The sequence below is a fragment of the Pteropus medius genome, unplaced genomic scaffold, assembly GCF_902729225.1.
Source record: "Pteropus medius unplaced genomic scaffold, Ma_sr-lr_union100, whole genome shotgun sequence".
Lineage (NCBI taxonomy): Eukaryota > Metazoa > Chordata > Mammalia > Chiroptera > Pteropodidae > Pteropus > Pteropus medius.
The window spans coordinates 9,806,889-9,822,591 of NW_024352787.1; the positions used below are offsets into that span (position 1 = coordinate 9,806,889).

The 15,703-nt window shown below is 36.0% G+C and overlaps 1 protein-coding gene and 1 pseudogene across 4 annotated transcripts in view; one reads left to right on the forward strand and one right to left on the reverse strand.

Moving 5' to 3' along the window:
- Nucleotides 1-13: 13 nt before the first annotated feature.
- Nucleotides 14-132, reverse strand: LOC120591946 (uncharacterized; annotated as a pseudogene).
- Nucleotides 133-2,026: 1,894 nt separating this feature from the next.
- GSAP (gamma-secretase activating protein) overlaps nt 2,027-15,703 on the forward strand; it is a 60,036-nt gene continuing 46,359 nt past the window's right edge. For 3 of the 4 annotated variants that reach the window (XR_005649901.1, XM_039848952.1, XM_039848953.1), the window contains exons 1-8: nt 2,027-2,115; nt 5,069-5,157; nt 5,749-5,818; nt 7,051-7,100; nt 10,160-10,264; nt 10,526-10,585; nt 11,438-11,481; nt 12,395-12,480. Coding sequence is in view for 3 of the 4 variants with exons in the window: in XM_039848952.1 (XP_039704886.1) it covers nt 5,134-5,157; nt 5,749-5,818; nt 7,051-7,100; nt 10,160-10,264; nt 10,526-10,585; nt 11,438-11,481; nt 12,395-12,480 (439 nt within the window). In the remaining variant the exon portion in view is untranslated. Of the gene's footprint in view, nt 2,116-5,068; nt 5,158-5,748; nt 5,819-7,050; nt 7,101-10,159; nt 10,265-10,525; nt 10,586-11,437; nt 11,482-12,394; nt 12,481-15,703 lie in introns of those variants that run through there. The other variant, XM_039848954.1, reaches the window with a different exon arrangement.

Consider the following 15,703-nt stretch of genomic DNA (forward strand, 5'->3'; position numbering starts at 1 on the left):
AAAATTTTTTAAACGCCTACAACACCTGGTATTCCTAGGTGGTCTCCCAACCAAGTTCTAACCAGGCCCGACCCTGCTTAGCTTCCGAGATCAGATAAGATCGGGCAGGTTCAGGGTGATATGGCCATATGGATTCTCTAAATTCTTAAGACAACTTGAAATACTTCATGCAATCAAGGGATTTTATGGTTGGAAGTGGTTATAGAAATAATCTGGTTCTGTAGTTCATCATTTTATTTTTTAATAATAAGGTACTGAGGCCTAGGAAAGCTTCGTGATTTGCTGAAAAGTATACATTAGATTAGTGGTAGAGCTTCAACTAGAACTGGTGTCTCCAGAATCCTCATCCAGAGTGCTTCCTTTTATACTACGAAAGCACTTAGTATGCTTTGGGGAGAATTTCCCATTTGCACAATTATTCTTCTCAATATGCTAATTTTATTAGTTAAATGTCTGGGCTGCTCTAAAGAAGGAAAATATTAGTATAGGAAGACGGTTTCTGCTCTTGAAAATCCTCCCATTTTAAAGGCAAGTGAATTTAGATTATAGCTGGTTATCTCATTTGGGTACAAAATCTCATTGCCAAAAAAAAAACCACAACAAAACCTCATTGCCAGAAAGGCCAAATACAAGATGATTTCTTATTTTTCAATGAGAAGATTCCTCTGCCTGCCCTGCTAAAAAAAATTTTTTTCAGATTGAAACATATGAACTTTTATGGCAAGAGATAAAACAGTCAAATGTCAGTTGTAGTCTTTAATATAGTAATTTAGCTATATACACTTAACATAATTTTTTCTCATTCTTACATTTTTTCCTCATTCTCACATTTTTTTCTCATTCTTTTTTCTCATTCTTATGTTTCACCAAACATTTCTGTTCTGTTTCATCTTGAGTGTCTTTGACATCAGTGTCTTATTCCTAGAGCCATTTTTTAAGTTATCAAGCAAATTCCTAAAGTGCCTCACCTTTACCTCTGCCTCAGTTATTAGAAACACAGCCCTTTTGAATTGGTGTATGATCCTGACACTGGGATTTTTAACCTAACCTACGAGTACTCATTGACCAAACAACATTTGGTTTTCATTTGTTCTGTTGTTGTATATTTGTGATCCCACATAATAATTCACTCACTATCTTGTTTTTTCAGTAATTTTTAAAGGTATGTTTACAGAGATATCCAGTTCATGCACTTGTGAGGCCTATCCTAGAAATTGTTTTACATTTTTTGACTTTTTTTTTTTTAATTAAATAAAGCAATGCTGTCAGGTTACTTTCTTAAATAGTGAAAATTGGCATTAATTCAATCCCAGGCTGCTGTGCCACCCCCAAATTTTACATGGTTATTCAAAGTAAAGTCATTGAGAAAGTGAGGATATTAGTCTTTGTAAGAACTGAAATGTAAGCCAACCTCTTATTTTTTTGAAGTTTAATCTTGGGAGAGGAGAGCCTTTGGCCTGAATTAGTATATCTTTGGTAATCCTATTCTAGCTTGTGTCCAAGTACTTCCTTCTAATTGCTGTCTTTGATAACATTTGCTCAAATGTGACACTGAGGAAATAAGAGGGTCTTTATCAGTGCAGCTCCACATTCCTGAGGGAAGCCAGCCCTTGTGCTATTGATAGGTGCTGTCAACTGTAACATGTTCATGCATCAGAAATATCTTTTTATTTTCATATACGAACAGTATTTTCCATCATGCTATAGAACTGGAGTGACATTGAATTGAGTTGTGTTTGTTTAGACTTAGAAGCAAAAGGGCCTGTGACGCTACACTAAAAATGGCTGAGGAATGGGCAGCAACTTGTTCCTCATTCTATGCACATCAGCTTTTCCTTTATGATGTTTCCTGTACCCAGTTTGGGTTTTAATAAATGTCATAGTAAATTTTCATAAAATTGTTTTTCTTTGTGGAATAGCTAATATAACAGGCAACAAATTTATATTTTCAAAGTTCAGACCTATATGGAGGAGATAATATGTGATATTCTAGTCTTTATTACTAAAAGCTTCCTTTATTTTGTAGGATCAAAGTGTTTGACTCTGTTGGTTGAAATCCACCCCATTAACAATGTGAAGGTTCTGAAAGCAGTGGATAGCTATATTTGGGTACAGGTAGGTGAGTCTGTCCTTTAACATTTATCTCATTGATCAAAAGGCATGAAACCTGGAGGCACTGGTGCTTTTACACACATTATTATCACTTTTAATCCCCGACACACTCTAGCAGATGGTATGGCTAGAATTATCAGCTCTTCCTTTGCAAACATGGAAATCTTTAGAACTCAAACCTAACTCCTCTGTCTCTATTATATGTCATGGCTTGATAGTAATGTAATGTTTTACATGATAAAATATTGAACATAAAAACACATTTAAATGGTTTATTTAATGTATTCACATAGTTGACAGATTAAATATCTATGATTAAATAACTTAATTAATCCTGGAATTTATCAACTCTGTGAACCGATGTAGAAGCACTATGTGTATAATGCAGGCGCACTAGATAAAGTCAGTCCTCCTTACCCGCACATTCTGAATTTGTGAATTCTACCGCTTGCTAAAATTTATTTGTAACCCCCAAATCAATACTCATAGTGTTTTCAAAGTCATTTGCAGATATGTTCAAAGTGGTGAAAAAGTTGTCACCCAATGCACATGTTTCCATCTGAGGTCGAGTAAGGTGATACTCTGCATTCTTGATTCAGTTCTCATACTTGTAAACAAATGTTTCCCGGTCTATCTAGTGCCATGTGTTTTGTTTTTTATTTTAATTTGGGGGCTTTTTGTTGGTGACTTCACTGTTTAAAATGTCCCCCAAGCATACTGCTAATGTTCCTAAGTGCAAGAAGGCTGCAATGTGCTTTACAGAGAAAATGTCTGTTAGTTAGATAATCTTCATTTAGGCATGAGTTTATAGTGCTGTTGACTGTGGGTTCAATGCTAATGAATCAGCAATACATATTAAATAAGGAGTCTTTAAACAGAAACATATTAAACAAAGTTATGTGTTAATTTGTTGACAAAAATGTAGTGACTAGAGGCTTTCAGGAACCTATCCCTGTGTCTTCTCAGGGAGCAATGGTTCATCATTCAGTGTACTGTTTGTGGTGACTTTAAAATTTCCCCGTGTAACCCAAAGTATCTGCCCCCTCTTCCTCCTACGCACTCCCAGCCTCAAGCCAGTGAGTCTCCCTCTTAAAGTGGGTGTTAGGAGAGGGGATTATCTGCCACTGTCAGCAGTCCTTCCACTTGTGAGTTTTTGCCACTACTCCTGGCTTCACTGTGGGCCACTCCTTGCTTCTAGACAGCCTGGGGTGGAGCTCCCGAGGAGCATTCCCCTTCCCCCAGGAAGCCACTCTGTTTACACTGTCATCATTGCAGGGATGACTGTGGGTTGGTACATTTTCCTTTCCTGGCCTGGTCTTTTGGCTTCCTTAGCATCTCCATAGGCGATTGAGATGTTATTGAAGGGTTGGGACACAAAAGGTATTAGAACACAGGAGGGGCAAAGTTTCTATAAATATTTGGTTGTACAACATTGTGACTATTAAAAACTACTAAATTGTGTACTTTAAAATAGTTTAAATTGTACATTTTATTTATATGAATTTTATCTTAAATTAAAAAAAAAAATTAAAAGTACGTGATACAAGACCACATACATAGGCCACAGAGAAGTCCCCACACAAATAAAGTAAAACTACTCATCTTGTGACCCCATCTCAGTTTTTAGTACTGCTTTCTGCTCCCTTCTCCTCATGCCTATGCCCCTGGAGAAATTTCTTCCAACGTCCGTCTATCCGTGGCAAATCCTGCCTCCCCGCTATATCCCTCCTCTTCCCCTTTTAGAGAAACACCATTCACTGTCTGTTGAGTTTGGGCTAGTCCTGTGATCTATCTCCCTCCCTTTTCTCATCAAAACATCCATGGTGGTCTCCAGTAGTACATTTCTCTAAGTCTCCATGTACCTTCTCGACCCCCTTCACAGAGCAACTTCAGTAGGAAAGTAGTGAGTGGGGTTTGGATTTCAATCTGGTATCCTTTGACAGTTCCCTATTAGCATGAGGTGCATCTTCCAGATAGTTCCACTGGGTAATTATACACCCCTCTACATACCTATGGTAAATACTCTTTTCTAATGGTGAATATTAATAATTAGAGTCTAGCTCATATTTGTGAAGGTAAATATTTCCCTAATATGATAAAATTTAGAGTCTTACTTACAATGCACAAAACAAACAAATGAACAAACAAACGAAAAACCCAAACCAGTCTTGCATACTTTTGTAGAGCTATGTCTGAAACCTTGCTCTAGGACTGCCTCATAATAGAAAGCCACTACCAAATTGGACTTTAAAATTATGTTCTCACTGATTGCCACACAAAGACTATACAAAAGTTTTAAATCTAGCACCACCTTAGTCCAGATCGCAGTCCTAAGGGAGCATGCCTTGGCCACCTCTGTAGACCCGGGGAGGCCACATCATCTTCTGTAGAAGTATCTCCTTATTTTGAGGCACTGAGCATTTGCTCTTCCATTATCTATGTGGTGTCACTCATCTTTGCTTTCCCTCAACCCCAATGCTCAAAGTATCCTATTTGATGTGCCCAGTTTCACAAATCAGGAGATAATGAATTCTATATTATTTTTGTAGCTAAATTCTACATTGCTATCTATTTTTAAATTTTGAGGTTATTGCTGTAAAGAATGATATATAGTTAATGTTTTGTGCAATTTCAACAGGGAAACTTGACTACGAACTATTTTAAAAACTGGCCGGTTACATTTCCAATTTGTCATTATGAGAAGTTAGGACACCAGGTAACATATTTTGTCAAAAATTTTCCTAGTCCGCAGAAAGGCAGCCAACACAGAATAGGGAAATGAATGGTTATGTTCTTTTATTATGCTTTCAAGTTTAAAAAGCAAAATTCACCAGTGGATCTTATCTAGTAGGCTTTCATGTTATAAAATGAATCTGCTGATTTATAGTTACCTTTTTGTTGATGAAAGAATTAAGCCACTGGAGTCATCCCATGACCAGTGTTCCCTCATTATCAGGGCTGACGGCATAAAGCCTTGTGTTTCTGGCTGCCTTCTTCGTCCTGTCCTGTGAGCTGGTACCTATGGGAGAGCACAGAGGAGGAGTGGTATGGATCAAGCCTTTTTTCTCTAGGGGCAGTCATTTTATGCTTTGAGGCTTGTGAGCCCTCTACCACATGCCACACTGTGACTCATTGTTCTTTCTTGGAAAGTCCCTGGCTATGTTGTGCCTTGTCTCTTGGATGTTGGACTTTGGAAGTTATAATGGAGAGTCCGTTTACTTATCTCGCAAATTAAATGCTAGTTGAACAACAAATGTATTGATCACTCTTATTTTGTGTATGTGAACTTTCTGTAGGAATGTTGTTTACATTGTTTCTGATTGGCTTCAGAATCACATATTCCAAATAGGATGCACTATCCCTATAAATAGCATACACTTTAGCCTTATTGTCTAAATGAATTATGTTGTACCTGCGATCAATTTTTCCCTGGAAAACTGAGCTCCTGAAAGGGTCCCATTTTCCTGCTTGCTTCCATCTGTAATACATGCATGCACGTAACTCACCTAAACTATTCTGTGGTTCCCAGTCCCTTGTATAGTATGTAGTGTATAATGATCAAATACAACTTTTGAAATATTTATGTAAGCAAGGTAGTTGCTTATGATTTTAATTAATTTTCTTTCCTTTTTGCAGTTCCTCTATCCACACGTTGACAGTCATCCTCTTCCAGAGAACCATTTGTTACTGATTTCAGAAGAGAAATGTAAGTGCATCTTTAGGAGGTATATGGAGACTTCATGAATGTCCCATCTAGTGAAATGTGGGACGCGACTAAATCTTCTATCTGTCCACTAATCAGTGCTGAGGGTCTGCTGACCTTTGATATCCACTTGAGGCCTAGGATTCCTGTGGAAGGGTTTTTCCTACAGCCTCCACTTAATGTACCCTCAGGGTCTGCTCTGTTTCCTCATCCTAGGAATGATAGGCCCCTCCATATATGGATTTCCAGTTTTGTCATGGGATAGGATGTTTTAGAAGAGTTTTGCAGGTCATTGTTGCCTTCTGAAGTCCATCCTTCTTTAGGATGTCTGCCACAGCGGATAACCATGATATAAGGAGAGAGGCTTAGATGGAGAGAGAGGAAGGCATTAGAAGCTAGAAGAAATCCATGGTAGAACCTGAGGACACGTACTAAGTTGGTCAAATTCAGATAGAGGGACATAAGATTGGGACATCCTTTAAGGATGTTTTCAAGTTGGGGCAGGGGCGAGAAAGGCTACAATTCACTAGTGGATCTTACCTAATAAGCAGTCTTTCGTGTTATAAGATGAAACTGCTGATTTATAATTGAATAAATAAGTCTGAAGGGTTAGGCTTGTGTTCAGTTCCTATGCTCTTGCCCAATTGTCAGTCTCACGTTTTTGTAATTAGAACTGGCAGAAGGCAAATATAGTGATTGAATCTCAATTGCTTACTGGGAGAAAGAGAACATCCACAAATCAAGGCAAAATGTTTAGAGTTTTGTTACTGTGAAATTGATCCATGTAAAGACACCTCCCCCAGATATCTTGTATAATAAGTTTCCTATCTGATACTTTCATACGAACAGGTGTCTGAAATTTGGAAACTGAAGATAAACCCTGCCAATGAGCCCTTATTAGCTGTACATAAGACTGATGGTGTAGGGGAGGCAAATGCTTATTGAGGGAACCCAGTAGAGCAGACAGATTAAATGCTTCATGTATTGTTGATATTGAAGAACAGAGTAAATGCTGAATTTGAAACAGATTGTAAAGGGAGAGTGGAGTAAGATGGGTTGTGTTTTGAACATTTACTGTGAGATTTACTGTGAGATTGCTGTCTGTGATAATATTTTTCAGCTAGTTGTTTAATCCGCACTTTTAAATAAAAAATTGTTCACAGTAGTTAGGTGAAAAAAGTACTCACATTTTTCATGAATGTTAAATTATATTTCTGTTGTTTCTTTTAAAAAAGATATTGAACAATTTCATATCCAAGTCATCCAAGAAGATGGAAATAGAGTGGTAAATATTTGAAATTCTTTTTGCTTCAGAGCTTTTTTCACAAAGAGTGACATTTCTAGATTGTCAATTAGACCTTTCTAATTTTTATAGATTAATATCATAGAAACATAACACTTTCTTTATTTGATGTCTTTCAAATTATATACTTATTGTTGTAACATGCGAAATAATTCAAGATATATGAAGGGGTTAAATATCCCCTTTATCTCTATCTCAGCCTCCAATCTCAGTCTCCTGACATAATATTGACAGCCATATGTGACTATTTCCACACCTTTTACCTTGCTCAAGTGCACATATACAAGGATTCAGTTTTGTTTTTTTTTATCAAAATAGAATCATTATATATTAATTTGCTGCTTTTGTTTTTGCTTTGTACCTAATAGATCCAGGGGGTATCCCTATAAGTTGCTAAATAGAGATATAACTTTTTTAATCTAATTTTTTACATAGATACATATACATAGATATAAATGAGATCATAACATATATGCTGGGATTTTATATAATTCAATTTTCTTTCCTTTTTTTTTTTTTTTTTTTTTTCTGTCTCCTTTTCACCTTTAACTTTCTTTCACAACCTGGTATGTATCCTTTCATACTTTTCTCTATACCTGTATTATCTACCATCTCCACCCTGACACACCCAGGGGTTTGTTATTCACTCCTTCCTCCTTCAACTTTGTGGAATTACCTGCAAATCAACTAGAATAATTCCAATTCATTTTCTTTAGAAGTACATAATAGTCCCTGACATGGGTGTACAATTTTTCATCTACGCTCCCACAGGTGGACATTCACTTGATTGCCAATTTTCTTTTACTTGTTTACATTAGAAATTGTCTCAAATGTTTTTGTGTCTATAGCTTTACATATTTAGTACATATATTCTTGGGGATAACTCCTCAGGAATGGATAATTAGGTTGATGTATGTATGCTTTAATACATTTCAACAAATTTTCCAAATTGTGTTCTAAAAACTTGTTAACAACTTCGCAGTTTACAACCAAAGTTTTACCCTTTCCTTCTATCCATACCACTAATAGGTGTATTTGTCTTTAAAAAAAATTTACAATTTAATGGGCATAAGTTGGTAATATTATTATTTTAGTCTGTATTTCCCTTAATATTGGTGAGTTCGAGCATCTACTATGCTTATTGGCTGTTCGAATTTGCTTTTCTGAAAGTTGCTTAGTTGTATCCTTGTCTATTTTTTTACTGAGTTGCCTGTTCTTTACAGTTTGTATGAGATATTAATATATTAAAAATGATTTCCTTCAATATTTAAATAGTCTGTATCAAAATAGTCTTCCTCTGAAAATTTTCAAGTTATGTGAACAGAATTGAAATGGAAAATGGCATTTATTTATATGTATTGACTATTAATTGCCCCAAATCAAGACGCCAGGCTAGAAAATGACCAGAACATGTGTGGCTGGAGCTCTGGGCCACCAGTGACTAAGTGGATAGAAGGGCAAGGTCATGGCCAGTGGTCAGGAAAGGGTCATGCCAGAGAGGAAAGAGCAAGGCAGGATCCCACAGCATGAGAATTTAGAAGAAAGAATTATATAAACAAGTTGGGGTCAGAAGCTGGGAATGGGCATAGACAGAGGACTGGCTGTTCAGAAGAGGGTTTGGGAGCCAAGAAGACATTGCAGAGAGAGTGAGGGCAGGAGGCACTCGTCAGCAGCCCAGAAAGGATTCTCCCAGCCAAGAGAGTGCAGCCTCAGCTTTCTTTCATCCTTGTGTGCCCTTTTGTGAGGCACTTTTGCCTTCATTCTTAAAGGCTTAGATGACAGCTACTTAAAGCAGTGTGTTGTTCCACGTATTCCTCACAACATCCCTGCATGATAGAGGTGGTATTATAATTATCCCCATTTTTACAGGGAACAACACAAGCAAGACTCACAGAGGTGAGGTAGCTCTAGAGAGGAACAAAACTTAGATGTGAACCTGAGTTGCCACACTCTCATGCCTAGGCTCTCATCAGTATATCTCTTCATCTGAAAGAGTTCCCCAAATCTACCCCAACCTAACACATTTCAGAGAAATGGAAACAAGGGTTGTCCAAGGTTTAGAGACTGACAGGTATTCTTGGATATTGTCTCCAGTATCACTTTTCTGTCTAAATTAATGGACCTCGGCAAGCCAAAAACAGAGATGCATGATTCTACATGCCCTGTGTCTCCCTCGAGTTCTAAGTTGCCCTCAGTGGAGAAATTCCTATTAGAATTAGAGAGGGTTTAGGCATAAAAATGGGCCATTCTGATGTTTTCCTTTTTTTCTCATTTCTTCTACGTCAACCTGTCTACATTCTTTACTCATCCGTCCCAATATAGATTACTTTTGCTATATAAACATTTCGAGGAAAGTGAATTCTTAATTCTTTGTATTTATTGTAGTATTTTTGACGATTTACATACTTTTTTCATTTTCCTCCTTTTGAATAGCATTCCTTGAGTAGTATTATGTGCTATAAATAAGACATCGAGAGTATGAAGGTGTTATAGAAGAGTGCATACTCACTGGGGGAGACTTAGAGTATTAATTAAAATGTAACTGAAATAAAAGCATGCCAAAGCACCATGGGGATACAGAGGTGGGGACCTGCACCTTTGTCTTGGGCCTTAGTTTTTTCCTTGGCATCCCAGCCTTTGTGAAGGCTTCTTGTCTGCAGAGACTTGAATGGTCTCTGAACCCAAACAGGAAGCTCTGAATCTTTTACTAAATTAGCTATTGATTTGTGGTAGATGTGGCTTGCCTTCAGCAACACCAGCCTGTCTGTTACATTAGGCATAGAATAAAATAATATATTATAAAGTGTTTAGGCAGAGAAAGTAATGAAATGATACCTTAAATTTTTCCTGGAAAGACTTTACATATGTATGTGGTGAGGATGGGGGGGCTGCTAAAAATAAACCATGGAAATATGTATTGTATTACAAAGATGTATAAAGATAATGTATGTATTATAAAGATAGAATGTGCAAAATAATAATGAATTGTAGATCTGTCCTCTTTTAAAACAGTTATTTCTAAAATCTTTTTGCCTCTTTAGGTGATTAAAAATTCTGGCCATCTCCCAAGAGACAGAGTAGCAGAGGATTTTGTCTGGGCTCAGTGGGATATGTCAGAGCAGAGATTATACTACATTGACCTGAAGGTAAAAACTAGTCTACTGGTCCTCCTTTTTATAGGTGCAATTGGATTTTGACACTATCATAATTGTAATTCATTAATCACTGCATTTTCATTGATGGGGGCTGTCAGTAAAGGTTTATTAAAAATAATGAAAAGGTTTTCATTACTGTTTGCATCTTGGCTGCTTTCTTTTCTGGCTCTCATTCATGCTTTCTCTTTTTTTTAATTAGTGTTTTTGTTGACTTTTTGAGTAATATGTCATTTATTCTGTTTTCTCTTTCAGAAATCAAGGAGTACCTTAAAATGCATCCAGTTTTGTGCTGATGAGAACTTTAACTTAATGGTAAGTTCAGAGAATTATTAAGCTACAGGAAATTTAATGACACGTTGCCTCCTTTAAAAGAGAGTTGTTACCATAAACAGCATTTTAGCATTCTTGATGTTGTGTCAGTCTCTTATGTAAGCAAGTAAAATAGTTCTTGGCATTTAACTCTATAACAGATGCAATTAATATAGGTGATTAGAAGAGCACACACAGGAAATTTCTGCTAACTAAATACCTCACATTAAAGAAACAAGTGTAAGAGTAAGGATTAGTAGATGATAATAGTATGGTCTATAGCTTTAAGTGGTTATTAGTTATTTGATGCCAAAGGACTTGTGAGATCAGTGGATTTGAGAATAAGGTAAAGAGCCAATGAGAAGGTATAGTTTAATTAGTAAAAATCTAGCATGACTCCTGAAAAAGCTATTTGGAATGCTAGAATCAATACTGGTGTCTTATGTAGATTGGTATCATATCATTATAAGAATTTATTTATTCCTTCTCCTCCCCACCCACTTTTTTTTTTTTGACTCATCCACTGTTCTAAAGGCACAGTCCTTCTCCCCTTATATAGTCATATGGTTTATTATACTACCTGTTTATGATATTCAAATCTAAGGCAAAATTTGCCAAGTATTAGCCCTTTGAAAAATAAATATACATCAAGCTTGTGATTGTACATAAATTCCAGAATATTCTTGATGGGATTTCTATGCCATGGCTTTGAGGAATAACTTCTGAAGATAATGATGGTTAAATGGGCTCTTCACATTAGGCAAGCACAGCCTTGTCAGGCATGCTCTGGTTTTCAGAACTAATGTCACTTAATTAAGGTCATCTTTTGTTTGTTTTCTTCTGATTTTTTAACAGTTTGAAGCACCGTTGGACATACCATTAAGTGATTCAGTATTTAAGTAAGTTATTCATAGGTTACTAATAATTTTTATAGATACTCATGGGCAGAATGATTATATTTATATCTAATATATGGCATGCAGATAAAATGATAATTTGATATTCCTGTGTGTGTATCTTCTTTTATACTTCTGTTCTCTTTAGAGAACATAAACAGCCTTAACAAGCACGAACACAGGGTATTTCCATGTTAAGTCAATCGTATTGATTTTTGTAGCCATTTACTTCTGTAGGGCATATCCATTTATTTAGATCTGGAAGTGCTCTTCTCTATGTGATTCAATAAAGGATTTGATGAGTTAGAGCTACATTTAGAATCAAACATCAAAACCCTTTTCTTGTTGCCATTAAAGAGGATGTCACAGGTCAATCCACTTGTAGTTCAGCTGACTCTACCACTTATTTTCTGTTTTCCTTTTTACATGAAAGGTAATTTTTCCCCGCCCCCAGACTGTTTTAAATGTAGTAAAAACATGAAACACTTTTGAAAAAATAGACACAAGGCCAACAGTACACAGAAGAAAAGAAAATCTTCGTGAATTAGATTAGTGATAATCCTAAACTGTTAAATGCTTTCACTAGTTTTCATCATATATAAACATTCAGTTGTGCTTATTTTGAAACATAATGTGTGCATTACTCTAAATCAGAAAAAGCTATAAAAATGTAAATTGAAAGCAATATTTTTTTTTCTGTTGTCCAGGCCACAGAGAAAATCTACTAAGCTAACAAACAAAACTTGACATGTATTTGTTTTAATTACTGTTTTATAGAATTTTTTTAACCAAAAAACATGTTATCTACTTAAATTTCTCAGGGACATGTCTCTACTTCTGTGGGTATAAGTGGTTACTATCCTTTATAAGGGAACTTATTTTTAAATTCACTTACAATTTCTTTTTATATTCTTAGGCTTGTCAACTTTGGATGTGATGATATTCAAGACCAAGACAAATCATCCAAATACCCGATGCTGTGCATTTTTACCAACCATACAGGTAGAACCAGGGTTGCATTTATCAATTTATTTGACTGTACTTGAGTTCTATACAAAATTTAGTTATTGTTTAGCTATATGGTTCTTGAAAATGAAATGGAATAGAGCAATATTGTTACATAAGTGATCATATGGAGTTTTATATACTAGATTATCCTCTCCACTGTAATTTTACATATCTGCTGTCTGTTTTAAAAAGCCACAGTCAGCAACGTTATTTTTCTAAAATTATTTTTTGTATTATTGTTCTAACAGAGTGGATGGATTTGAATTTGATCTACATTTTCTCACCTGCTCCATATTTAACAAATGGCACAGAATGGGATTGCATTTGCATCAGGCTTACTGACGTGTTTGAGTTCTAAATCTATATACTTGGACACTTTAAGAGCCATACTATAAGCTACTGAGCTAACAATCAAAACTTGACATAAAATTATTAGTGTACAATAGTCCGTCTCTTAACACCTGCTTATTGTAGGTAGAGAAAATAAATAAGGGGGAATAAAGAGTACCCGAAAATGAGAGGAATATGATTACATGAATGAATCTGGTGAAAACAAAAACTGCTCATTACCCTTAACAACCATCTAAATAGTCAACTCTAATAACTAAATCTAATAGTCATTTTTAATATCCACACTCGAGTAGATATTTATCAGTTGAGTTAAGTCGTACTTGGACTAAAGTTGTATTCTTTTAAAGCCAAATTATGTGGTATTCATTAAGCCAACATCTATGAAGCACTTACTATGTGCTAGGTTTTGGGGATACAATGATTAGCAAAACTAACCTAGTCTTTATTGATATAGAGGTTACAATTTGGTGTGGATTTTTAACATTAAATAAGTACACACATAATATTTAAATAAAAGCATGAGAAATACGAATGAGAATTATAGGAAGCAATGAGAGCATATAACGGAGGTTTAATGGAAGATACTAGTTTCTTCAAATATGTTCTACTTCAGCCAGTCCATCTCTGTTTCTACCTTCCTCCAAGACATCCTGTTCTGTTCTTAGTCCTGAAAATTGTTCCCTTTCCCACTGCACGCCTTCATAATTCAATCCATTTCCCCCTCAGCCACATGAGTTCTTCCATAAACCAGTTTTGGGGAGTTTAGGGAGGGAAGTGATATTTCATTTGAGACTTAAAGGATATATATGAACTAAGAGCTGTGTGACTGAAGTAGAGAGAACAATGGGAAGAGTATTGTGAGAGAAAGCTGAAGAGGTAGGCAGGAACCTGATGGTGCAGACCAGGGAAATAGTTAGGATTTCATTCTAAGATTCATTAAAGTTTTTTTTTTTTTAATGGCGTTTTATATTGAGAGTACTCAAGCATACAGAAAATTTCAAGAATATAATGGACACCCATGTACCTTTTACTTAAGCAGTTGTATCATTTGCAGTATTTGCTTTATCATTCTCCTTTCATATAAGTACCATTTTCTTCCTTTTGACTAAATCATTCAAAGTAAGTTGCAGATATCATGATACTTTACCAATAAATAATTCAGCATGTATCTCCTTAGGTTAAGGACATAATTTTATATAATCTCTTTTAGTTCCATTATCACTAAAAGAAATGACTTGTTAATTAGTAAAGTATTTAATATTCAAATTTCCATAATTATTTAAAAATATGTGTGTACGTATATATGTGTATCATATAAATAATTGTACGTATATATGTGTATCATATAAATAATATGTGTGTACGTATATATGTGTATCATATATATCATATGTATATAACTTTTGAAGTTAGGATCCCAGCGAGATATATGCATTATATTTGGTTATGTCTTTGTATTCTCTTTTAAAGTACATCGATTCCTGCCTCCTACCTGTTCCCCCCCCGCCCCCTTTTTTCTTTTCACAACAACGACATTTGGAAGAGTCCAGGCCATTTGCCTTGTGGAATGTCCCACATTCTGTATTTGTCAAATTGTTTTCTTGTGAAATTATTTAACTTTTTCCTCTACCCTCTATATTTCCTGTAAATTGGAAGTTAGTCCTAAAGGCATCATTAGATTTAGGTTAAACATTTTTGGTAAGAATACTTCCTAGGTGGTGTTGTGAATTTTATTGGTACCAGATCAGAAGGCATGTAATGTCAGGATGTCTTAATATTAGTGATGCTACATTTGGTGACTGGGTTAAGTGGTCACCACTGTCTGTCTCCCTTGTAAAGATGCATTTTAACCTTTGCATTAGTAATCTGTGAAGAGATACTTTGGCATCTTGTGACTATCCTATTCTGCAGCAACTTCTCAGATGTTGGTTTAGGATCCATTGATGCTCCTTCACTGAAATGTTGTAAGCAGAAAGTGACATGGTTAGATATAAAGTTTTAAAAGGTCACTCTGGTGGCTGTGTAAAGAATGGGTTAGAGGAGGAAAGAATGAGAGATGAGAGATGAGCAGTTAGGATGAGGCTGCTTAAACTAAGAGAGGCAGTAGAGGTGGAAAGAATCGTGTGGGTTTGAGATGCATTTTGGAGATGGAACTGAGAAGACGTGCTATAAATTAGATGGAGAGGAATGGTTCTCAGATTTCTGGCATAAGCAAATAAATGAACAGTAGTGCCATTTACTGAGTTATAATGGTTTTGGCGGGCCTTAGAAAGGGAGATGTGAATTTTGTTTTGGATGTGTTATCTAAGAGATCTGGAGCTTTGAAGAGGGTCAGGACTGGAGATGAATGAATGTGGAAGTTGTCAGACTACAGCTGGCCTTTGAAGTCATGCGAGGGGCCTAGGATCGAAAGGGAAGAAGTTTAGGGATAAAATCTGGGAACAAAAATATGTGAAGGTTAGGTTTAACATCCCAAGAAAAAGGAAAACAAACGTCTGGAGAGAATACTAAGGAGGGATACTAAGTGTGGTATTACAGCGGCCAAAGACAGAGGGGTTTCACGCAGGAGAGTGGCTGACTGTTACTGGGTAGTGAGAGGAGAGTACACTGGGTCTAGTGGCATGGAGGTATTTATGAGTAGTTTGTGTTGGGTGAAATCTTGATTGTGATGGGTTAAGTGGCACATGGGAGTTGAAAAAGATCGTGGCAGTGTGAGTACACCTGAGAGAGGCAGCAGCTGGAAGGAGAAGTAGGATTTAGGGAATATTATTTTTAAGATAGTATAGACTTCAGTATGTTTGAATGCTTACAGGATAGTGCCAAGAGAAAAGATGACAATATGCAGCAGAGAGGGATAACTGGTAGA